Below are 26,654 nucleotides of genomic sequence, written 5' to 3' on the forward strand. Positions count from 1 at the left end.
TCTCTCCCCGTCTCTCTCTCTCCCCGTGTCTCTCTCCCCGTGTCTCCCCCCCGTGTCTCTCTCCCCGTGTCTCTCTCTCCCCGTGTCTCCCCCCTGTGTCTCTCTCCCCGTGTCTCTCTCCCCGTGTCTCTCTCACCCCGTGTCTCTTTCTCCCCGTGTCTCTCTCTCCCCGTGTCTCTCTCTCTCCCCGTGTCTCTCTCTCCCCGTGTCTCTCTCCGTGTCTCTCTCCTCGTGTCTCTCTCTCCCCGTGTCTCTCTCTCCCCGTGTCTCTCTCTCCCCGTGTCTCCCCCCCGTGTCTCTCTCCCCGTGTCTCTCCCCGTGTCTCTCTCTCCCCGTGTCTCTCTCTCCCCGTGTCTCTCCCCCCCGTGTCTCTCTCTCCCCCGTGTCTCCCCCCCGTGTCTCTCCCCGTGTCTCTCTCTCCCCGTGTCTCTCTCTCCCCGTGTCTCTCTCCCCGTGTCTCTCTCTCCCCGTGTCTCTCTCTCCCCGTGTCTCCCCCCCCCGTGTCTCCCCCCCGTGTCTCTCTCCCGTGTCTCTCTCCCCGTGTCTCTCTCTCCGTGTCTCTCTCTCCCCGTGTCTCTCTCTCCCCGTGTCTCTCTCCCCGTGTCTCCCCCCCGTGTCTCTCTCCCCGTGTCTCTCTCTCCCCGTGTCTCTCTCCCCGTGTCTCTCTCCCCGTGTCTCCCCCCCGTGTCTCTCTCCCCGTGTCTCTCCCCGTGTCTCTCTCTCCCCGTGTCTCTCTCTCCCCGTGTCTCTCCCCCCCGTGTCTCTCTCTCCCCCGTGTCTCCCCCCCGTGTCTCTCCCCGTGTCTCTCTCTCCCCGTGTCTCTCTCTCCCCGTGTCTCTCTCCCCGTGTCTCCCCCCCGTGTCTCTCTCCCCCGTGTCTCTCTCTCCCCGTGTCTCTCTCTCCCCGTGTCTCTCTCTCCCCGTCTCTCTCTCCCCGTGTCTCTCTCTCCCCGTGTCTCTCTCTCCCCGTGTCTCTCTCTCCCCGTGTCTCTCTCTCCCCGTGTCTCCCCCCCGTGTCTCTCTCTCCCCGTGTCTCTCTCCCCGTGTCTCCCCCCCGTGTCTCTCTCTCTCCCCGTGTCTCTCCCCGTGTCTCTCTCTCCCCGTGTCTCTCTCTCCCCGTGTCTCTCCCCCGTGTCTCCCCCCCGTGTCTCTCCCCCGTGTCTCCCCCCCGTGTCTCTCCCCCGTGTCTCTCTCTCCCCGTGTCTCCCCCCCGTGTCTCTCTTTCCCCGTGTCTCTCTCCCCGTGTCTCTCTCTCCCCGTGTCTCTCTCTCCCCGTGTCTCTCTCTCCCCGTGTCTCTCTCTCCCCGTGTCTCTCTCTCCCCGTGTCTCTCTCCCCGTGTCTCCCCCCCGTGTCTCTCTCTCTCCCCGTGTCTCTCCCCGTGTCTCTCTCTCCCCGTGTCTCTCTCTCCCCGTGTCTCTCTCTCCCCGTGTCTCTCTCTCCCCGTGTCTCTCTCTCCCCGTGTCTCCCCCCCGTGTCTCTCTCTCCCCGTGTCTCCCCCCCGTGTCTCTCTCCCCGTGGCTCTCTCTCCGTGTCTCTCTCTCCCCGTGTCTCTCTCCCCGTCTCTCTCTCTCCCCGTGTCTCTCTCCCCGTGTCTCCCCCCCGTGTCTCTCTCCCCGTGTCTCTCTCTCCCCGTGTCTCCCCCCTGTGTCTCTCTCCCCGTGTCTCTCTCCCCGTGTCTCTCTCACCCCGTGTCTCTTTCTCCCCGTGTCTCTCTCTCCCCGTGTCTCTCTCTCTCCCCGTGTCTCTCTCTCCCCGTGTCTCTCTCCGTGTCTCTCTCCTCGTGTCTCTCTCTCCCCGTGTCTCTCTCTCCCCGTGTCTCTCTCTCCCCGTGTCTCCCCCCCGTGTCTCTCTCCCCGTGTCTCTCCCCGTGTCTCTCTCTCCCCGTGTCTCTCTCTCCCCGTGTCTCTCCCCCCCGTGTCTCTCTCTCCCCCGTGTCTCCCCCCCGTGTCTCTCCCCGTGTCTCTCTCTCCCCGTGTCTCTCTCTCCCCGTGTCTCTCTCCCCGTGTCTCTCTCTCCCCGTGTCTCTCTCTCCCCGTGTCTCCCCCCCCCCGTGTCTCCCCCCCGTGTCTCTCTCCCGTGTCTCTCTCCCCGTGTCTCTCTCTCCGTGTCTCTCTCTCCCCGTGTCTCTCTCTCCCCGTGTCTCTCTCCCCGTGTCTCCCCCCCGTGTCTCTCTCCCCGTGTCTCTCTCTCCCCGTGTCTCTCTCCCCGTGTCTCTCTCCCCGTGTCTCCCCCCCGTGTCTCTCTCCCCGTGTCTCTCCCCGTGTCTCTCTCTCCCCGTGTCTCTCTCTCCCCGTGTCTCTCCCCCCCGTGTCTCTCTCTCCCCCGTGTCTCCCCCCCGTGTCTCTCCCCGTGTCTCTCTCTCCCCGTGTCTTTCTCTCCCCGTGTCTCTCTCCCCGTGTCTCCCCCCCGTGTCTCTCTCCCCCGTGTCTCTCTCTCCCCGTGTCTCTCTCTCCCCGTGTCTCTCTCTCCCCGTCTCTCTCTCCCCGTGTCTCTCTCTCCCCGTGTCTCTCTCTCCCCGTGTCTCTCTCTCCCCGTGTCTCTCTCTCCCCGTGTCTCCCCCCCGTGTCTCTCTCTCCCCGTGTCTCTCTCCCCGTGTCTCCCCCCCGTGTCTCTCTCTCTCCCCGTGTCTCTCCCCGTGTCTCTCTCTCCCCGTGTCTCTCTCTCCCCGTGTCTCTCCCCCGTGTCTCCCCCCCGTGTCTCTCCCCCGTGTCTCCCCCCCGTGTCTCTCCCCCGTGTCTCTCTCTCCCCGTGTCTCCCCCCCGTGTCTCTCTTTCCCCGTGTCTCTCTCCCCGTGTCTCTCTCTCCCCGTGTCTCTCTCTCCCCGTGTCTCTCTCTCCCCGTGTCTCTCTCTCCCCGTGTCTCTCTCTCCCCGTGTCTCTCTCTCCCCGTGTCTCTCTCGCCCGTGTCTCTCTCTCCCCGTGTCTCTCTCCCCGTGTCTCCCCCCCGTGTCTCTCTCTCTCCCCGTGTCTCTCTCTCCCCGTGTCTCTCTCTCTCTCCCCGTGTCTCTCTCTCCCCGTGTCTCTCTCTCTCTCCCCGTGTCTCTCTCTCCCCGTGTCTCTCCCCGTGTCTCCCCCCGTGTCTCAGCTGGAGTTGAGGTTCCCCGCTCCGGAGCGTCCTGGTGTCTACAGCTTCGCCGTGGTGCTGCGCTCCGACTCCTACCTGGGGTTCGACCAAGTACACCCCCTCAAGGTACACACAGACACACACAGACACACACACAGAGACACAGAGACACACACAGTGTGACACACACAGTGTGACACACACACACAGACACACGCAGACACACACACAGAGACACAGAGACACACACACAGAGACACAGAGACACACACATAGACACACACAGTGTGACACACACAGAGACACAGAGACACACACACAGACACACACACAGTGTGACACACACAGACACAGTGTGACACACACACAGTGTGACACACACACACACAGACACAGTGTGACACACACACAGTGTAACACACACACAGACACACACACAGACACACACAGTGTGACACACACACACAGTGTGACACACACAGACACAGTGTGACACACACACAGTGTGACACACACACACAGACACAGTGTGACACACACACAGTGTAACACACACACACAGACACACACACAGACACACACAGTGTGACACACACACACAGTGTGACACACACAGACACAGTGTGACACACACACAGTGTGACACACACACACACAGACACAGTGTGACACACACACAGTGTAACACACACACAGACACACACACAGACACACACAGTGTGACACACACACACAGTGTGACACACACAGACACAGTGTGACACACACACAGTGTGACACACACACACAGACACAGTGTGACACACACACAGTGTAACACACACACACAGACACACACACAGACACACACAGTGTGACACACACACACAGTGTGACACACACACACAGACACACACACAGTGTGACACACACACACAGACACAGTGTGACACACACACAGTGTAACACACACACACAGACACACACACAGACACACACAGACACACACACAGACACACACACACACAGTGTGACACACACACACACAGACACACACAGACACACACAGTGTGACACACACACACACAGAGACACAGAGACACACACACAGACACACACACAGTGTGACACACACACACACACAGACACAGTGTGACACACACACAGTGTAACACACACACAGACACACACACAGACACACACAGACACACACACTGTGTGACACACACACAGTGTGACACACACACACACAGACACACACAGACACACACACACACAGACACAGAGACACACACACAGACACACACAGTGTGACACACACACAGAGACACAGAGACACATACACAGACACACACAGTGTGACACACACACACACATACACAGTGTGACACACACACACAGACACGCACACAGATACACATAGACACACACACAGTGTGACACACACACACAGTGTGACACACACACACAGACACACACAGTGTGACACACACACAAAGACAAAGATCCCCCGTATAGCCTTAACAGACTGTAGGGGCAAGTGCTGTTAGCGAGTGGCACCTATGAAGGCCGGAACGGTACACGAGGGGGTGGGTGGCCAGCACCATGCCCGACCGCCTTTGTCTCCCTAGTGGCAATGTTTACACACCGCACCAGGTACTCATTTGAGGCTGAGTCGACCTAGGAGAGGCCCGGGACCGGTTCAGATAATCGTCACTGGTGTTGGCCGTGAGCGGGAATCGAACCAGGGTCGCCAGGTTCATAGCGCAGCGCGCTAACCACTACACTACCGCTCCCCACACAGTGTGACACACACACACAGACACACACACACAGTGTGACACACACACACAGTGTGACACACACACACACACAGTGTGACACACACACACAGACACACACAGAGACACACACACACAGTGTGACACACACACAGTGTGACACACACACAGTGTGACACACACACACACAGTGTGACACACACACAGTGTGACACACACAGACAGTGTGACACACACACAGTGTGACACACACAGACAGTGTGACAGACACACACACACAGTGTGACACACACACAGTGTGACACACACACAGTGTGACACACACACAGTGTGACACACACACAGTGTGACACACACACAGTGTGACACACACACAGACACACAGATACACAGTGTGACACACACAGACACACACACACAGACACACACACAGACACACACACATAGACACACACACATAGACACACACACAGACAGACACACACAGAGATTGTGTGTGGTCTGTGTCTGTGTGTGTCTGACTGTGTCTGTGTGTGTGTCTGTGTGTCTGTGTGTGTGTCCGTGTGTGTGACTGTGTTTCTGTGTGTGTCTCTGTGTGTGTGTTTCTGTGTGTGTCTCTGTGTGTGTGTCTGTGTGTATGTGTGTGTGTGACTGTGTGTGACTGTGTTTCTGTGTGTGTGTGTGACTGTGTGTGACTGTGTGTGTGTATGTGTGTGTGTGTTTCTGTGTGTGTGTTTCTGTGTGTGTGTGTCTGTGTGTTTGTGTGTGTGTGTCTGTGTGTCTGTGTGTGTGACTGTGTCTGTGTGTGTGACTGTGTTTCTGTGTGTGTCTTTGTGTGTGTGTGTCTGTGTGTATGTGTGTATGTGTGTGTGGGTGACTGTGTGTGACTGTGTTTCTGTGTGTGTGTGTTTCTGTGTGTGTGTGTGACTGTGTGTTTCTGTGTGTCTGTGTGTGTGTGTCTGTGTGTGTGTGTCTGTGTGTGTGTGACTGTGTGTGTTTCTGTGTGTGTTTCTGTGTGTCTGTGTGTGTGTGTCTGTGTGTGTGTGTCTGTGTGTGTGTGACTGTGTGTGTGTGACTGTGTGTGTGTGACTGTGTGTGTGTGTGTCTGTGTGTCTGTGTGTGTGTGTCTGTGTGTGTGTGACTGTGTGTGTGTCTGTGTGTGTGTGTGTCTGTGTGTGTGTGACTGTGTGTGTGTCTGTGTGTGCGTAGTTCGAGGTGCACGAGGCTCGACCTCACATCCACCCGCAGCTGGACGAGGACTCGGACGGAGACAGCGGAGACAGCGCTGACGACGACAGCGGAGACAGCGCAGACAGCGGAGACAGCGGAGACACGGACACTGACAACTAGAGACACAACCACCACAACCACCATCACCACCACCACCACGCTCTCCACCACCACAACCACCATCATCACCACCACCACCACGCTCTCCACCACCACCACCACGCTCACCACCACCACGCTCACCACCACCACGCTCACCATCACCACCACCACCACCACGCTCTCCACCACCACCACCACACTCACCATCACCACTCACACTGACTACCACCGTCCACTCGTTCACTCACCACTCACCACTCACCCAAATAAAGACGACCACACACAATCACACACACACTCACACACTCACACACACACAATCACACATACAGACACACACACACACAATCACACACACACAATCACACACAATCACACTCACACACACAATCACACACACAATCACACACACAATCTCACAATCACACACACAATCACACACACACACACACAATCACACTCACACACACAATCACACACACACACACACAATCACACACACTCACACACACAATCACACACACAATCTCACAATCACACACACAATCACACTCACACACACAATCACACACACACAATCACACTCACACACACAATCACATACTCACACACCCACACAATCACACACCCACACAATCACACACACAATCACACACTTACACACACAATCACACACACACACAATCACACACAATCACACTCACACACACAATCATACACACACTCACACACACAATCACACACACAATCACACTCACACACACAATCACACACACAATCTCACAATCACACACACAATCACACACACCCACACAATCACACCCACACAATCACACTCACACAGTCACACTCACACACACAAATCACACTCACACACTCACACACACACAATCACACTCACACACACACAATCACACACACACACAATCACACACACAATCACACACACACACAATCTCACAATCGCACACACACAATCACACACACAATCACACACACACACTCACACACACAATCACACAATCACACACACACAATCACACACACAATCACATTCACACACAATCACATAATCACGCAATGACACGCGCACACACACACAATGATGATGGTGGTGATGGTGGTGATGTGATGATGGTTGTGATGGTGGTGATGTGATGATGATGGTAATGGTGATGATGATGATGGTGGTGGTGATGGTGGTGATGGTGATGATGATGGTGATGGTGGTGATGGTGATGATGGTGGTGGTGATGGTGATGATGATGGTGGTGGTGATGGTGGTGATGATGGTGACGATGTGGTGATGGTGGTGATGATGATGATGGTGGTGATGGTGATGATGATGGTGGTGATGGTGGTGATGGTGGTGATGATGATGGTGGTGATGATGGTGGTGGTGATGGTGGTGGTAGTGATGGTGATGATGATGGTGGTGATGGTGGTGGTAGTGATGGTGATGATGATGGTGGTGCTGATGATGGTGATGATATGATGATGGTGGTGATGATGATGGTGATGGTGGTGATGATGGTGGTGATGGTGGTGATGATGATGGTGGTGGTGGTGATGGTGATGATGGTGGTGGTGGTGATGGTGGTGATGGTGGTGGTGATGATGGTGATGATGGTGGTGGTAGTGATGGTGAGGATGGTGATGATGGTGATGATGATGATGATGTGGTGATGGTGATGATGGTGGTGATGGTGGTGATGGTGGTGGTGGTGATGATGATGGTGGTGATGGTGGTGATGGTGGTGATGGTGATGATGGTGGTGGTGGTGATGATGGTGGTGATGATGGTGGTGATGGTGGTGATGATGGTGATGGTGATGATGGTGGTGGTGATGATAATGATGGTGATGGTGATGATGATGGTGGTGATAATGATGATGGTGATGATGGTGATGATGATGATGGTGATGATGATGGTGGTGATAATGATGATGATGGTGATGATGGTGATGATGATGATGGTGGTGATGATGGTTCAACGGCGTGGAAATTTTGATGCGATTATGATGAGATGTGTTACCATGGTAACGATTGTGACGTTAACGTGTTACCATGCTAACGATTGACATGTGTGTTACCACGGTAACGATTGTAATGAGGTGTATCCATGGTAACGATGACGATCGCACCGATGGACTAGTGCAGGAGGCGGCGATGACGTTGATGTGTGGATGTTGACAACTTTCACAACAACAATAATAAAGTGAAGAAGCAAGCAGCCGTCTCTCTGAGTTACTCGAGATGTTGACTAACTCGCCTGGTACACAGGAGGTCGTGGGTACCACCATCATCACAGTGGCTATGAGATGTTGACTACCTCGCCTGGTACACAGGAGGTCGTGGGTTCCACCACCATCATCACAGTGGCTAGGAGATGTTGACTACCTCGCCTGGTGTACAGGAGGTCGTGGGTTCGATCACAAACCCTGACACCACAGTGGCTAGGAGATGTTGACTACCTCGCCTGGTACACAGGAGGTCGTGGGTCGATCACAAACCCTGACACCACAGTGGCTATGAGATGTTGACTACCTCGCCTGGTACACAGGAGGTCGTGGGTTCCACCACCACCATTATCATCACGGTGGCTAGGAGATGTTGACTACCTTGCCTGGTGTACAGGAGGTCGTGCTGTGTATTTGGAGTCTGCGTCTCTCCCCGAGTTGTCGCGTGGATTTTTTTCCAGGTCTTCCCCCCTCTGTGTCTCTGTGTGTCTCTGTCTCTGTGTCTCTATCTCTGTGTGTCTCTGTCTCTGTGTCTCTATCTCTGTGTCTCTCTGTATCTCTGTGTGTCTCTGTGTGTCTCTGTGTCTCTATCTCTGTGTCTCTATGTGTCTCTGTGTGTCTCTGTATCTCTGTGTGTCTCTGTGTGTCTCTGTGTCTCTGTGTCTCTGTGCATCTCTATGGGTTTGTGTGTATCTCTATGGGTCTCTGTGTATCTCTATGGGTCTCTGTGTATCTCTATGGGTCTCTGTGTATCTCTATGGGTCTCTGTGTATCTCTATGGGTCTCTGTGTGTGTCTATGGGTCTCTGTGTATCTCTATGGGTCTCTGTGTATCTCTATGGGTCTCTGTGTGTGTCTATGGGTCTCTGTGTATCTCTATGGGTCTCTGTGTATCTCTATGGGTCTCTGTGTATCTCTATGGGTCTCTGTGTGTGTCTATGGGTCTCTGTGTATCTCTATGGGTCTCTGTGTATCTCTATGGGTCTCTGTGTGTCTATGGGTCTCTGTGTATCTCTATGGGTCTCTGTGTATCTCTGTATCTCTATGGGTCTCTGTGTGTGTCTATGGGTCTCTGTGTATCTCTATGGGTCTCTGTGTATCTCTATGGGTCTCTGTGTGTGTCTATGGGTCTCTGTGTATCTCTATGGGTCTCTTTGTGTCTCTATGGGTCTCTGTGTGTCTCTTTGGGTCTCTATGGGTCTCTGTGTATCTCTATGGGTCTCTATGGGTCTCTGTGTGTCTCTATGGGTCTCTATGTATCTCTATGGGTCTCTGTGTATCTCTCTGGGTCTCTATGGGTTTGTGTGTATCTATATGGGTCTCTGTGTATCTCTATGGGTCTCTGTGTATCTCTATGTGTCTCTGTGTGTGTCTATGGGTCTCTGTGTATCTCTATGGGTCTCTGTGTGTCTCTTTGGGTCTCTATGGGTCTCTGTGTATCTCTATGGGTCTCTATGGGTCTCTGTGTGTCTCTATGGGTCTCTATGTATCTCTATGGGTCTCTATGGGTCTCTGTGTATCTCTATGGGTCTTTATGGGTCTCTGTGTATCTCTATGGTTCTCTGTGTGTCTATGGGTCTCTGTGTATCTCTATGGGTCTCTATGGGTGTCTGTGTGTCTCTGTGGGTCTCTATGGGTCTCTGTGTATCTCTATGGGTCTCTATGGGTCTCTGTGTATCTCTATGGGTCTCTGTCTGTCTCTATGGGTCTCTATGGGTCATGTGTCTCTGTGGGTCTCTAAGGGTCTCTATGTATCTCTATGGGTCTCTGTATCTCTATGGGTCTCTGTGTATCTCTATGGGTCTCTGTGTATCTCTATGGGACTGTGTGTGTGTCTATGGGTCTCTGTGTATCTCTATGGGTCTCTATGTATCTCTATGGGTCTATGTGTATCTCTATGGGTCTCTGTGTGTCTCTATGTGTCTCTGTGTATCTCTATGGGTCTCTGTGTATCTCTATGGGTCTCTATGGGTCTCTGTGTATCTCTATTGGTCTCTGTCTCCATGGGTCTCTATGGGTCTCTATGTGTCTCTGTGTGTGTCTATGGGTCTCTGTGTATCTCTATGGGTCTATGCATCTATATGGGTCTCTGTGTGTCTCTATGGGTCTCTATGTGTCTTTATGTATCTCTATGGGTCTCTATGTATCTCTATGGGTCTCTGTGTATCTCTACGTGTCTCTGTGTATGTCTATGGGTCTCTATGTGTCTCTGTGTATCTCTATGGATATCTGTGTATCTCTATGGGTCTCTGTGTATCTCTATGGGTCTCTGTGTATCTCTATGTGTCTCTGTGTATGTCTATGGGTCTCTGTGTATCTCTATGTGTCTCTGTGTATGTCTATGGGTTTCTATGGGTCTCTGTGTATCTCTATGGGTCTCTGTGTATCTCTATGTGTGTCTGTGCATCTCTATGAGTCTCTGTGTATCTCTATGTGTGTCTGTGTATCTCTATGGGTCTCTGTGTATCTCCATGTGTCTCTGTTTATGTCTATGGGTCTCTATGTGTCTCTGTGTATCTCTATGGGTCTCTGTGTATCTCTATGTATCTCTATGGGTCTCTGTGTATCTCTATGTATCTCTATGGGTCTCTGTGTATCTCTATGTATCTCTATGGGTCTCTGTGTATCTCTATGGGTCTCTATGAGTCTCTGTGTATCTCTATGGGTCTCTATGGAGGGGAGGGGGTGGGGCTATGACGGGGGTGGGGCTTGTGCCGGAAGTGACGCGACGCGGAAGTGCGAGTGGCGTTGGTTGTGGCGGTGTTGCTGCTGCTGCTGTTCGTGGTGGTTGCGAGTTGTTGTTGTTGTGGTTCCTGGTTGTTGTTGTTGTGGTTGTAGATTTAGTTGTGCTTGTTGTAGTAGTGGTGGTAGTGGTTGGTAGTTGTAGTGGTAGTTGTTGTAGTTGTTGTGGTTGTTGTTGTTGTTGTTCCTGGTTGTTGTTCCTGGTTGTGGTTGTAGATTTAGTTGTGCTTGTTGTAGTTGTAGTAGTGGTAGTTGTTGTTGTAGTGGTAGTGGTTGGTAGTTGTTGTAGTGGTAGTTGTTGTGGTTGTTGTGGTAGTTTTTGTAGTTGTGGTGTTTGTTGTTGTGGTTGTTGTTGTGGTTGTTATTGTGGTTGTTATTGTGGTGGTGGTTGTGTTTGTTGTGGTTGTGGTTGTTGTTGTTGTTGTGGTTGTTGTTGTGGCGATGTCCGTGCCTGCGGCTCTGCGCGCCGTGCTGCATCACTGCCGCGCTGCAGGGGAACTCGACTCGCGGGACCCCGTGGTCGCCTTCTACTGTACGTCGCGACGCGCACTGTACACACACTGTATACACTGTACCACCGGCACACTGTACCACCGTCACACTGCACCACCGTCCCACTGTACCACCGTACCACTGTCACACTGTACCACTGTCACACTGTACCACTGTCACACTGTACCACCGTACCACTGTCACGCTGTACCACTGTACCACTGTACCGCTGTACCACGTCACACTGTACCACTGTCACACTACCACTGTCACACTGTACCACTGTCACGCTGTGCCACTGTCACACTGTATCACTGTCACACTGTACCACTGTCACACTGTACCACTGTCACACTGTACCACTGCCACACTGTACCACTGTCACACTGTACCACTGTCACTACCACTGTCACACTGTACCACTGTCACACTGTGCCACGTCACACTGTACCACTGTACCACTGTCACACTGTACCACTGTCACGCTGTACCACTGTCACGCTGTACCACTGTCACGCTGTACCACCGTCACACTGTACCACGTCACACTGTGCCACTGTCACACTACCGCTGTCACACTGTACCACGGTAACACTACCACTGTCACACTGTACCACTGGCACACTACCACTGTCACACTGTACCACTGTCGCACTGTGCCACTGTCGCACTGTACCACTGTCAAACTGTACCACCGTCACACTGTACCACCGTCACACTGTACCACGTCACACTGTACCACCGTCACACTGTACCACTCACACTGTACCGCCGTCACACTGTACCGCTGTCACACTGTAACACTGTACCACTGTCATACTGTACCCCTACAGGTCGTCTCTACGCGTTCCAGGTTGGGATGAAAATTGAAAACAAATCTCCAGAATGCAGAAAATTCCTCCTGTCACTCATGGATCAACTTGAGAAGGCAACTCACCACTCACTCACTCACCACTCACTCACCACTCACTCACACACTCACACACTCACTCACTCACACACTCACCCACTCACCCACTCACTCACCCACCCACTCACTCACCCACCCACTCACCACTCACTCACCACTCACTCACCACTCACACACACACTCACTCACCACTCACTCACCACTCACTCACCACTCACTCACCACTCACCACCCACTCACTCACACACACACACTCACCACTCACTCACTCACCACTCACTCACCACTCACTCACCACTCACTCACTCACTCACCACTCACTCACCCACTCACTCACTCACCCACTCACTCACCACTCACTCACCACTCACTCACCCACCACTCACTCACCACTCACTCACTCACCCACTCACTCACTCACCACTCACTCACCACTCACTCACCACTCACTCACCACTCACTCACTCACACACTCACCACTCACTCACACACTCACACACCCACTCACTCACCCACTCACTCACACACTCACTCACACACTCACTCACCACCCACTCACACACTCACCACTCACACACTCACCCACTCACCACTCACTCACCACTCACTCACCACTTACTCACTCACTCACCCACTCACCACTCACTCACCACTCACCACTCACTCACCACTCACCCACTCACCACTCACTCACCCACCCTGTGTCTCAGCAGGCTAAGCAGGCTCTCTCTGCCTGTGAGTCCATCTCCAGCGAGGTCCTGGGCCAGGCTCACTCACCACTCACTCACTCACTCACCACTCACTCACCACTCACACACTCACCACTCACCCACTCACTCACCACTCACTCACCACTCACTCACCACTCACCCACCCTGTGTCTCAGCAGGCTAAGCAGGCTCTCTCTGCCTGTGAGTCCATCTCCAGCGAGGTCGTGGGCCAGGCTCACTCACCACTCACCACTCACTCACCACTCACTCACCACTCACTCACCCACTCACTCACCACTCACTCACCCACCACTCACTCACACACTCACTCACCCACTCACTCACCACTCACTCACTCACCACTCACTCACACACCACCCACTCACTCACTCACCCACTCACTCACCACTCACTCACTCACCACTCACTCACACACCACCCACTCACCACCCACTCACTCACCACTCACTCACTCACCCACTCACTCACCACTCACCCACCCACTCACCACCCACCCTGTGTCTCAGCAGGCTAAGCAGGCCCTCTCTGCCTGTGAGTCTATCGCCAGCGAGGTCGTGGGCCAGGCTTACTCACCACTCACTCACCCACCCACTCACTCACCACTCACTCACCCACCCACTCACTCACCACCCACTCACTCACCACCCACTCACTCACCACTCACTCACTCACCCACTCACTCACCCACCCACTCACTCACCACTCACCACTCACCCACTCACCACTCACTCACCACTCACTCACCCACTCACTCACCACTCACTCACCCACTCACTCACTCATCCACTCACTCACCACTCACTCACCACTTACCCTGTGTCTCAGCAGGCTAAGCAGGCTCTCTCTGCCTGTGAGTCTATCGCCAGCGAGGTTGTGGGCCAGGCTCACTCACCACTCACTCACCACTCACTCACCACCCACTCACTCACACACACACTCACACACACACTCACCCGCCCACTCACCCACCCACTCACTCACTCACTCACCCACTCACTCACCCACTCACTCACCCACTCACTCACTTACCACTCACTCACTCACTCACCACTCACTCACCCACTCACCACTCACTCACCACTCACTCACCACTCACTCACCACTCACTCACCACTCACTCAGTCACACACTCACTCACTGACTCACCACTCACTCACTCACCCACTCACTCACGACTCACCACCCACCCACTCACCACCCACCCTGTGTCTCAGCAGGCTAAGCAGGCTCTCTCTGACTGTGAGTCCATCTCCAGCGAGATTGTGGGCCAGGCTCACTCACCACTCACCACTCACTCACCAACTCACTCACCCACCCACTCACCCACCCACTCACTCACCACCCACTCACCACCCACTCACCACTCACCACTCACTCACCACTCACCCACTCACTCACCACCCACTAACCACTCACCACCCACTCACTCACCACTCACTCACCACTCACTCACTCACCACTCACTCACCACTCACCACCCACTCACCACTCACTCACCACTCACCCACTCACTCACCACCCACTAACCACTCACCACCCACTCACTCACCACTCACTCACCACTCACTCACTCACCACTCACTCACCACTCACCACCCACTCACCACTCACTCACCACTCACTCACTCACCACCCACTCACCACTCACCACCCACTCACTCACCACTCACTCACCACTCACTCACTCACCACCCACTCACCACTCACCACCCACTCAGTCACCACTCACTCACTCACCACTCACACACTCACTCACTTACCACTCACTCACCACCCACTCACTCACCACCCACTCACCACCCACCCTGTGTCTCAGCAGGCTAAGCAGGCTCTCTCTGCCTGTGAGTCCATCTCCAGCGACGTCGTGGGCCAGGCTCACTCACCACTCACCACTCACTCACCACCCACTCACCCATTCACTCACCACCCACTCACACACTCACACACCCACTCACTCACTCACACACTCACTCACTCACCCACTCACTCACCACCCACTCACTCACCACCCACTCACTCACCCACTTACCACCCACCCTGTGTCTCAGCAGGCTAAGCAGGCTCTCTCTGCCTGTGAGTCCATCTCCAGCGAGGTCGTGGGCCAGGCTCACTCACCACTCACTCACTCACACACCACTCACTCACCACCCACTCACTCACCACTCACTCACCACCCACCCACTCACCACTCACCCACCCTGTGTCTCAGCAGGCTAAGCAGGCTCTCTCTGCCTGTGAGTCTATCGCCAGCGAGGTCGTGGGCCAGGCTCACTCACCACTCACTCACCACCCACTCACTCACTCACCCACTCACTCACTCACTCACCCACTCACTCACTCACTCACACACTCACTCACTCACTCACACACTCACACACCCACTCACTCACACACTCACACACCCACTCACTCACCACTCACTCACCACTCACCCACTCACTCACCACCCACTCACCACCCACTCACCACCCACTCACTCACCACCCACCCTCTCACTCACCACTCACCCTGTGTCTCAGCAGGCTAAGCAGGCTCTCTCTGCCTGTGAGTCCATCTCCAGCGAGGTCGTGGGCCAGGCTCACTCACCACTCACCACTCACTCACCACCCACTCACCACCCACTCACTCACCACTCACCACTCACTCACCACCCACTCACCACCCACTCACTCACCACTCACTCACCCACTCACTCACCACCCACTCACCACTCACCACCCACTCACTCACCACCCACCCACTCACCACTCACTCACTCACACACTCACCACTCACTTACTCACCACTCACCACCCACTCACTCACCACTCACCCACTCACCACTCACCACCCACCCTGTGTCTCAGCAGGCTAAGCAGGCTCTCTCTGCCTGTGAGTCCATCTCCAGCGAGGTCGTGGGCCAGGCTCACTCACCACTCACTCACCACTCACTCACCACTCACCACTCACTCACCACTCACTCACCACTCACTCACCTCTCACTCACCCACTCACCACTCACTCACTCACTCACGCACTCACTCACTCACCCACTCACTCACTCACCACTCACTCACACACTCACTCACCCACCCACTCACCCACTCACACACTCACCCACCCACTCACCCACCCACTCACTCACCACCCACTCACCACTCACCACTCACCCTGTGTCTCAGCAGGCTAAGCAGGCTCTCTCTGCCTGTGAGTCCATCTCCAGCGAGGTCGTGGGCCAGGCTCACGTCGAGAATTTCGCTCTCAAAGTTTTCCTCTTCGCCGACAACGAAGACCGGGCGGGGAGATTCAACAAGTGAGTCACTAATAATCCTATAGACTCACTAATCCTATAAACTCACTAATCCTATAGACCCACTAATAATACTATAGACTCACTAATACTACTATAGACTCATCCTATAGACTCACTAATAATACTATAGACTCACTAATCCTATAGACTCACTAATCTTATAGACTCACTAATACTACCATAGACTCACTAATACTACTATAGACTCATCCTATAGACTCACTAATAATAATATAGACTCACTAATACTATTATTGACTCACTAATCCTATAGACTCACTAATAATACTATAGCCTCACTAATCCTATAGACTCACTAATCCTATAGACTCACTAATACTACTATAGACTCATCCTATAGACTCACTAATAATAATATAGACTCACTAATAATACTGTAGACTCATCCTATAGACTCACTAATAATACTATAGACTCACTAATACTATTATTGACTCACTAATACTATTATTGACTCACTAATCCTATAGACTCACTAATAATACTATAGACTCACTAATCCCATAGACTTACTAATCCTATAGACTCACTAATCCTATAGACTCACTAATACTACTATAGACTCACTAATAATCCTATAGACTCACTAATACTATAGACTCACTAATCCTATAGACTCACTAATAATACTATAGACTCACTAATACTACTATAGACTCATCCTATAGACTCACTAATAATAATATAGACTCACTAATACTATTATTGACTCACTAATCCTATAGACTCACTAATAATACTATAGCCTCACTAATCCTATAGACTCACTAATCCTATAGACTCACTAATACTACTATAGACTCACTAATACTACTATAGACTCATCCTATAGACTCACTAATAATAATATAGACTCACTAATACTATTATTGACTCACTAATCCTATAGACTCACTAATAATACTGTAGACTCATCCTATAGACTCACTAATAATACTATAGACTCACTAATGCTATTATTGACTCACTAATACTATTATTGACTCACTAATCCTATAGACTCACTAATAATACTATAGACTCACTAATCCCATAGACTTACTAATCCTATAGACTCACTAATCCTATAGACTCACTAATACTACTATAGACTCACTAATAATCCTATAGACTCACTAATACTATAGACTCACTAATCCTATAGACTCACTAATAATACTATAGACTCACTAATACTACTATAGACTCATCCTATAGACTCACTAATAATAATATAGACTCACTAATACTATTATTGACTCACTAATCCTATAGACTCACTAATAATACTATAGACTCACTAATCCTATAGACTTACTAATCCTATAGACTCACTAATCCTATAGACTCACTAATCCTATAGACTCACTAATAATACTATAGACTCACTAATACTACTATAGACTCATCCTATAGACTCACTAATAATACTATAGACTCACTAATACTATTATTGACTCACTAATCCTATAGACTCACTAATAATACTATAAACTCACTAATCCTATAGACTCACTAATACTATAGACTCACTAATCCTATATACTCACTTATCCTATAGACTCACTAATACTACTATAGACTCACTAATAATCCTATAGACTCACTAATACTATAGACGCACTAATAATACTATAGACTCACTAATACTACTGTAGACTCACTAATAATACTATAGACTCACAAATACTATAGACTCACTAATAATCCTATAGACTCACTAATCCTATAGAGTCACTAATCTTATAGACTCACTAATCCTATAGACTCACTAATACTACTATAGACTCACTAATACTACTATAGACTCACTAATACTATAGACTCACTAATAATCCTATAGATTCACTAATCCTATAGACTCACTAATACTACTATAGACTCACTAATACTACTATAGACTCACTAATACTATAGACTCACTAACCCTATAGACTCACTAATACTATAGACTCACTAATCCTATAGACTCACTAATAATACTATAGTCTCACTAATACTACTATTGACTCACTACTAATACTATAGACTCACTAATAATACTATAGACCCACTAATACTACTGTAGACTCACTAATACTACTATAGACTCACTAATACTACTGTAGACTCACTAATACTACTATAGACTCACTAATCCTATATACTCACTAATTATACTATAGACTCACTAATCCTGTAGAATCACTAATAATACTATAGACTCACTAATACTATAGACTCACTAATACTATAGACTCACTAATCCTATAGACTCACTAATCCTATAGGCTCATTAACCCTATATACTCACTAATCCTATAGACTCACTAATAATACTATAGACTCACTAATGCTACTATTGACTCACTACTAATACTATAAACTCACTAATAATACTATAGACTCACTAATCCTATAGACTCACTAATACTATAGACTCACTAATACTACTATGGACTCACTAATCCTATAGACTCACTAATACTACTATAGACTCACTAATCCTATAGACTCACTAATACTACTATAGACTCACTAATCCTATAGACTCACTAATACTACTATATACTCACTAATCCTATAGACTCACTAATACTATAGACTCACTAACCCTATAGACTCACTAATACTATAGACTCACTAATCCTATGGACTCACTAATAATACTATAGACTCACTAATACTACTATTGACTCACTACTAATACTATAGACTCACTAATAATACTATAGACCCACTAATACTACTATAGACTCACTAATACTACTATAGACTCACTAATACTACTATAGACTCACTAATCCTATATACTCACTAATTATACTATAGACTCACTAATCCTATAGAATCACTAATAATACTATAGACTCACTAATACTATAGACTCACTAATACTATAGACTCACTAATCCTATAGACTCACTAATCCTATAGGCTCATTAACCCTATATACTCACTAATCCTATAGACTCACTAATAATACTATAGACTCACTAATACTACTATTGACTCACTACTAATACTATAAACTCACTAATAATACTATAGACTCACTAATCCTATAGACTCACTAATACTATAGACTCACTAATACTACTATGGACTCACTAATCCTATAGACTCACTAATACTACTATAGACTCACTAATCCTATAGACTCACTAATACTACTATAGACTCACTAATACTATAGACTCACTAATCCTATAGACTCACTAATACTACTATAGACTCACTAATCCTATAGACTCACTAATACTACTATAGACTCACTAATCCAATAGACTCACTAATGCTACTATAGACTCACTAATCCTATAGACTCACTAATACTATTGACACACTAACACTCCTCTAGACTCACTACTTATCCTATAGACTCACTAATACTATAGACTCACTACTTATCCTATAGACTCACTAATACTATAGACTCACTAATAATACTATAGACTAATCCTATAGCTGGGTGCATGGGTGAGTGAGTGAGTGGTGGTGTGAGTGGGTAGCTGGGTGAGTGAGTGAGTGGTGGTGTGAGTGGGTAGCTGGGTACATGGGTAGGTGGTGGTGGTGGTGTGAGTGGGTAGCTGGGTGAGTGGGTGGGGGTGTGAGTGGGTAGCTGGGTGCATGGGTGAGTGGGTGGGGGTGTGAGTGGGTAGCTGGGTAGCTGGGTGAGTGAGTGGTGGTGTGAGTAGCTAGCTGGGTAGCTGGGTGAGTGAGTGAGTGGTGGTGTGAGTAGCTAGCTGGGTAGCTGGGTGAGTGTGTGGGTGGTGGTGTGAGTGGGTAGCTGGGTAGCTGGGTGAGTGAGTGGTGGTGTGAGTAGCTAGCTGGGTAGCTGGGTGAGTGGGTGGTGGTGTGAGTAGCTAGCTGGGTAGCTGAGTGAGTGGTGGTGTGAGTAGCTAGCTGGGTGGGTGGTGGTGTGAGTGGGTATCTGGGTAGCTGAGTGAGTGGTGGTGTGAGTAGCTAGCTGGGTAGCTGAGTGAGTGAGTGGTGGTGTGAGTAGCTAGCTGGGTAGCTGGGTGAGTGGGTGGTGGTGTAAGTGGGTAGCTGGGTGGGTGGTGGTGTGAGTGGGTAGCTGGGTAGCTGGGTGAGTGAGTGGTGGTGTGAGTAGCTAGCTGGGTAGCTGGGTGAGTGAGTGGTGGTGTGAGTAGCTAGCTGGGTGAGTGAGTGAGTGGTGGTGTGGGTGGTGGTGTGAGTGGGTAGCTGGGTGAGGGAGTGGAGGTGTGAGTAGCTAGCTGGGTAGCTGGGTGAGTGAGTGGTGGTGTGAGTAGCTAGCTGGGTAGCTGGGTGAGTGGGTAGGGGTGTGAGCAGCTAGCTGGGTAGCTGAATGAGTGAGTGGTGGTGTGAGTAGCTAGCTGGGTAGCTGGGTGAGTGTGTGGGTGGTGGTGTGAGTGGGTAGCTGGGTAGCTGGGTGAGTGAGTGGTAGTGTGAGTATCTAGCTGGGTAGCTGGGTGAGTGGGTGGTGGTGTAAGTGGGTAGCTGAGTGGGTGGTGGTGTGAGTGGGTAGCTGGGTAGCTGGGTGAGTGGGTGGGGGTGCGAGTAGCTAGCTGGGTAGCTGGGTGTTGAGCGAGTGTTTGCTCTGCCGCAGGAACGTGGTGAAGTCGTTCTACACGGCGAGCCTCCTCTTCGACGTCCTCACCGTCTTCGGGGAACTCACCGATGAGGTGACGCACACAGACAGACAAACACACAGTGACACACACAGTGACACACACACAAACAGTGACACACACACAGACACACACACACAGTGACACACACACACACAGTGACACACACACAGACACACACACACACAGTGACACACACACACATTGTGACACAACAACAACAACCGCCATTCGCCACTAAGTGGCGGTGACGTCACCACGACGCTTGTGCCAGGCCATCTGCACCTTGAGGCCACGTGAAGTGTCGAACGCCCGCTGGCAGGCGGTCACGGGGCAGACCCAGGTGCCACGGGTCGACTGACTGAGATGACTGGCTGATGCACCACCTGTGCCCCCTACTGTGCCAACCTGCTGTGCCACCCGGCGCTCCGCTCGTTGTTGTGAGCTTCGCTCCTCCGCCCTCCGTTGTTGTTGTAGGGCGACTGCCTCCAACTGCCCAGTAGCGTCCTTCACGAGCCTCCTCCACAGAGGCCGATCTTGACACCGCTGGTACCAGTCATCGGCAAGTCCACTCCGCTCCACGTCCTCCTGTACCACATCACTCCATCTCTTCTCTAGCCCGTGCCGCGCCCGTTTAGCCCCCTCGATCCGGCCGAACAAAAGCTGTTTCGGCATGCGGTGGCTGGGCATGCGGGCTACATGACCCAGCCATCGCAGCCTTGCCTGCCGGAGGAGCTCACCGATGGGACCTTGCCTAGATCTTTCAAGGATTTGTGAGCTCCTCACACAATCCAGCCTGGTTAAACCCAGGATGGATTGTAGGCAGGCCAGCCTAAATGTTTCCAACCGGCGAAGATGTTCTATTAAGGGGGTCCACAGTGTGTCACACTGTGTGTGTGTGTGTCACAATGTGTGTGACACACACACACACACGGGCTAGAGAAGAGATGGAGTGATGTGGTACAGGAGGACGTGGAGCTGAGTGGACTTGCCGATAACCGGTACCAGCGGTGTCAAGATCGGTCTCTGTGGAGGAGGCTCGTGAAGGACGCTAGTGGGCAGTTGGAGGCAGTCGCCCTCCAGCAACAACGGAGGGCGGAGGAGCGACGCTCACAACAACGAGCGGAGCGCCGGGTGGCTAAAGCTCAGCAGGTTGGCGCAGTAGGGGGGCACAGGTGGTGCATCAGCCAGTCATCTCAGTCAGTCGACCCGTGGCACCTGGGTCTGCCCCGTGACCTCCTGCCAGCGGGCGTTCGACACTTCACGTGGCCTCAGGGTGCACATAGCCTGGCACAAGCGTCGTGGTGACGTCACCGCCACTTAGTGGCGAATGGCGGTTGTTGTTGTTGTTGTGTATGTCTGTGTGTGTGTGTGTAGGTGTGTGTGTGTCACACTGTGTGTGTCACACTGTGTGTCACACTCTGTGTGTGTCACGCTGTCTGTCACACTCTGTGTGTGTCACGCTGTGTGTCACACTGTGTGTGTGTTACACTGTTGTGGAGAGCGATAGTGTAGCGGTTAGCGCGCTGCGCTATGAACCTGGCGACCCGGGTTCGATTCCCTCTCACGGCCAACACCAGTGACGATTTTCTGAACCGGTCCCGGGCTTCCCCTAGGTCGACTCAGCCTCAAATGAGTACCTGGTGCGGTGTGTAAACATTGCCACTGGGGAGACAAAGGCGGTCGGGCGTGGTGCTGGCCACCCACCCCCTCGTGTACCGTTCCGGCCTTCATAGGTGCTCGCTAACAGCACTTGCCCCTACAGTCTGTTAAGGCTATATGGGGGATCTTTATCTTTGTGTCACACTGTGTGTGTGTGTCACACTGTGTGTGTGTCACGCTGTGTGTGTGTCACACTGTGTGTGTGTCACACTGTATGTGTGTGTGTCACGCTGTGTGTGTGTCACGCTGTGTGTGTGTGTCACGCTGTGTGTGTGTGTCACACTGTGTGTGTGTCACGCTGTGTGTATGTGTCACGCTGTGTGTGTATGTGTGTCACACTGTGTGTGTGTGTCACACTGTGTGTGTATGTGTGTCACACTGTGTGTGTGTGTCACACTGTGTGTGTATGTGTGTCACACTGTGTGTGTGTGTCACACTGTGTGTGTATGTGTGTCACACTGTGTGTGTGTGTCACACTGTGTGTGTGTGTCACGCTGTGTGTGTCACACTGTGTGTGTGTGTGTCACACTGTGTGTGTGTCACACTGTGTGTGTGTCACGCTGTGTGTGTGTGTCACACTGTGTGTGTGTGTGTCACACTGTGTGTGTGTGTCACACTGTGTGTGTGTGTCACGCTGTGTGTGTCACACTGTGTGTGTGTGTGTCACACTGTGTGTGTGTCACACTGTGTGTGTGTCACGCTGTGTGTGTGTGTCACACTGTGTGTGTGTGTGTCACACTGTGTGTGTGTCACGCTGTGTGTGTGTCACGCTGTGTGTGTGTCACGCTGTGTGTGTGTCACACTGTGTGTGTGTGTGTCACACTGTGTGTGTGTCACATTGTGTGTGTGTGTCACACTGTGTGTGTGTCACATTGTGTGTGTGTCACATTGTGTGTGTGTCACACTGTGTGTGTGTGTCACACTGTGTGTGTGTGTCACATTGTGTGTGTGTGTCACACTGTGTGTGTGTGTGTCACATTGTGTGTGTGTGTGTCACGCTGTGTGTGTGTGTCACATTGTGTGTGTGTGTGTCACGCTGTGTGTGTGTGTCACGCTGTGTGTGTGTGTCACGCTGTGTGTGTGTCACGCTGTGTGTGTGTCACACTGTGTGTGTGTCACACTGTGTGTGTGTGTGTCACACTGTGTGTGTGTGTCACATTGTGTGTGTGTGTGTCACACTGTGTGTGTGTCACATTGTGTGTGTGTCACACTGTGTGTGTGTGTCACACTGTGTGTGTGTGTCACACTGTGTGTGTGTGTCACATTGTGTGTGTGTGTCACACTGTGTGTGTGTGTGTCACGCTGTGTGTGTGTGTCACATTGTGTGTGTGTGTGTCACACTGTGTGTGTGTAACGCTGTGTGTGTCATGCTGTGTGTGTGTGTCACACTGTGTGTGTGTCACACTGTGTGTGTGTGTCACATTGTGTGTGTGTGTGTCACGCTGTGTGTGTGTCACATTGTGTGTGTGTCACACTGTGTGTGTGTGTCACACTGTGTGTGTGTGTCACACTGTGTGTGTGTCACATTGTGTGTGTGTGTGTCACACTGTGTGTGTGTGTGTCACGCTGTGTGTGTGTGTCACATTGTGTGTGTGTGTGTGTCACACTGTGTGTGTGTCACGCTGTGTGTGTGTCACGCTGTGTGTGTGTGTCACACTGTGTGTGTGTGTCACACTGTGTGTGTGTGTCACATTGTGTGTGTGTGTGTCACGCTGTGTGTGTGTGTGTGTCACACTGTGTGTGTGTGTGTGTGTCACACTGTGTGTGTGTGTCACATTGTGTGTGTGTGTGTCACGCTGTGTGTGTGTCACGCTGTGTGTGTGTCACACTGTGTGTGTGTCACACTGTGTGTGTGTGTGTCACACTGTGTGTGTGTGTCACATTGTGTGTGTGTGTGTGTCACACTGTGTGTGTGTCACATTGTGTGTGTGTGTCACACTGTGTGTGTCACATTGTGTGTGTGTGTGTCACACTGTGTGTGTGTGTGTCACGCTGTGTGTGTGTCACATTGTGTGTGTGTGTGTCACACTGTGTGTGTGTCACGCTGTGTGTGTGTCACGCTGTGTGTGTGTGTCACACTGTGTGTGTGTGTCACACTGTGTGTGTGTGTCACATTGTGTGTGTGTGTGTCACACTGTGTGTGTGTGTCACACTGTGTGTGTGTGTCACACTGTGTGTGTGTGTGTCACGCTGTGTGTGTGTCACATTGTGTGTGTGTGTCACACTGTGTGTGTGTCACGCTGTGTGTGTGTCACGCTGTGTGTGTGTGTCACACTGTGTGTGTGTGTCACACTGTGTGTGTGTGTCACATTGTGTGTGTGTGTGTCACACTGTGTGTGTGTGTCACACTGTGTGTGTGTGTCACATTGTGTGTGTGTGTCACACTGTGTGTGTGTGTCACACTGTGTGTGTGTGTCACACTGTGTGTGTGTGTCACATTGTGTGTGTGTGTCACGCTGTGTGTGTGTGTCACGCTGTGTGTGTGTCACGCTGTGTGTGTGTCACGCTGTGTGTGTGTGTCACGCTGTGTGTGTGTGTGTCACACTGTGTGTGTGTGTGTCACACTGTGTGTGTGTGTGTGTCACGCTGTGTGTGAGTCACACTGTGTGTGTGTCACACTGTGTGTGTGTGTGTCACACTGTGTGTGTGTGTGTGTGTCACACTGTGTGTGTGTGTGTGTCACGCTGTGTGTGTGTGTGTGTCACACTCTGTGTGTGTCACACTGTGTGTGTGTGTCACACTGTGTGTGTGTGTCACACTGTGTGTGTGTCACGCTGTGTGTGTGTGTGTCACGCTGTGTGTGTGTGTGTGTCACACTGTGTGTGTGTCACACTGTGTGTGTGTGTCACGCTGTGTGTGTGTGTCACACTGTGTGTGTGTGTGTCACACTGTGTGTGTGTGTGTCACGCTGTGTGTGTGTGTCACACTGTGTGTCACACTGTGTGTGTGTCACGCTGTGTGTGTGTGTCACACTGTGTGTGTGTGTCACACTGTGTGTGTGTTTCACACTGTGTGTGTGTCACACTGTGTGTGTGTGTGTCACGCTGTGTGTGTGTGTCACACTGTGTGTGTGTGTCACACTGTGTGTGTGTGTGTCACACTGTGTGTGTGTGTGTCACACTGTGTGTGTGTGTGTGTGTCACGCTGTGTGTGTGTGTCACACTGTGTGTGTGTGTGTGTGTCACACTGTGTGTGTGCGTCACGCTGCATCACAGGTGGTGCGTCACAGGAAGTACGCACGATGGAAGGCTGCTCACATCCACACGTGCCTGAAGAACGGAGAGACCCCAACTCCTGGCCCACTCCCAGGTGTGACGCTCACTCTCTGACTCTCTGACTCGCTCACTCATACGTTGACTCACTCACTGACTCACTCACTCACTCACTGACTCACTCACTGACTCTCTGACTCACTCACTGACTCACTCACTGACTCACTCACTGACTCTCTGACTCACTCACTGACTCACTCACTCACTCACTGACTCACTGACTCACTCACTCACTGACTGACTCACTGACTCACTCACTCACTGACTCACTCACTCACTCACTGACTCACTCACTCACTGACTGACTCACTGACTCACTCACTCACTCACTGACTGACTCACTCACTCACTGACTCACTCACTCACTCACTGAATCACTCACTGACTCACTCATTGACTCACTCGCTCACTCACTCGCTCACTCACTCACTGACTCACTCACTGACTCACTCGCTCACTCACTCGCTCACTCACTGACTCACTCACTTACTCGCTCGCTCACTGACTCGCTCACTCACTCACTCACTCGCTCACTCACTGACTCACTCGCTTGCTCACTGACTCACT

The 26,654-nt window shown here is 51.2% G+C and overlaps 2 protein-coding genes across 2 annotated transcripts in view; both read left to right on the forward strand.

Annotated features, from left to right (window-relative positions):
* SEC63 (SEC63 protein translocation regulator) overlaps positions 1 to 8,385 on the forward strand; it is a 100,536-nt gene extending 92,151 nt beyond the window's left edge. The window contains exons 20-21 of the mRNA XM_076054426.1: positions 3,085 to 3,189; positions 6,033 to 8,385. Coding sequence (XP_075910541.1) covers positions 3,085 to 3,189; positions 6,033 to 6,173 — 246 coding nt within the window. The 3' untranslated portion in view covers positions 6,174 to 8,385. The remainder of the gene's footprint in view (positions 1 to 3,084; positions 3,190 to 6,032) is intronic.
* Positions 8,386 to 11,109: 2,724 nt separating this feature from the next.
* VTA1 (vesicle trafficking 1) overlaps positions 11,110 to 26,654 on the forward strand; it is a 31,725-nt gene continuing 16,180 nt past the window's right edge. Inside the window, exons 1-5 of the mRNA XM_032944677.2 lie at positions 11,110 to 11,668; positions 12,462 to 12,556; positions 16,434 to 16,561; positions 21,132 to 21,207; positions 26,031 to 26,124. Coding sequence (XP_032800568.2) covers positions 11,578 to 11,668; positions 12,462 to 12,556; positions 16,434 to 16,561; positions 21,132 to 21,207; positions 26,031 to 26,124 — 484 coding nt within the window. The 5' untranslated portion in view covers positions 11,110 to 11,577. The remainder of the gene's footprint in view (positions 11,669 to 12,461; positions 12,557 to 16,433; positions 16,562 to 21,131; positions 21,208 to 26,030; positions 26,125 to 26,654) is intronic.

The sequence above is a fragment of the Petromyzon marinus genome, chromosome 66, assembly GCF_048934315.1.
Source record: "Petromyzon marinus isolate PM22_M1 ecotype Great Lakes invasive population chromosome 66, UKy_Petmar_22M1.pri1.0, whole genome shotgun sequence".
Taxonomy (NCBI): domain Eukaryota; kingdom Metazoa; phylum Chordata; class Hyperoartia; order Petromyzontiformes; family Petromyzontidae; genus Petromyzon; species Petromyzon marinus.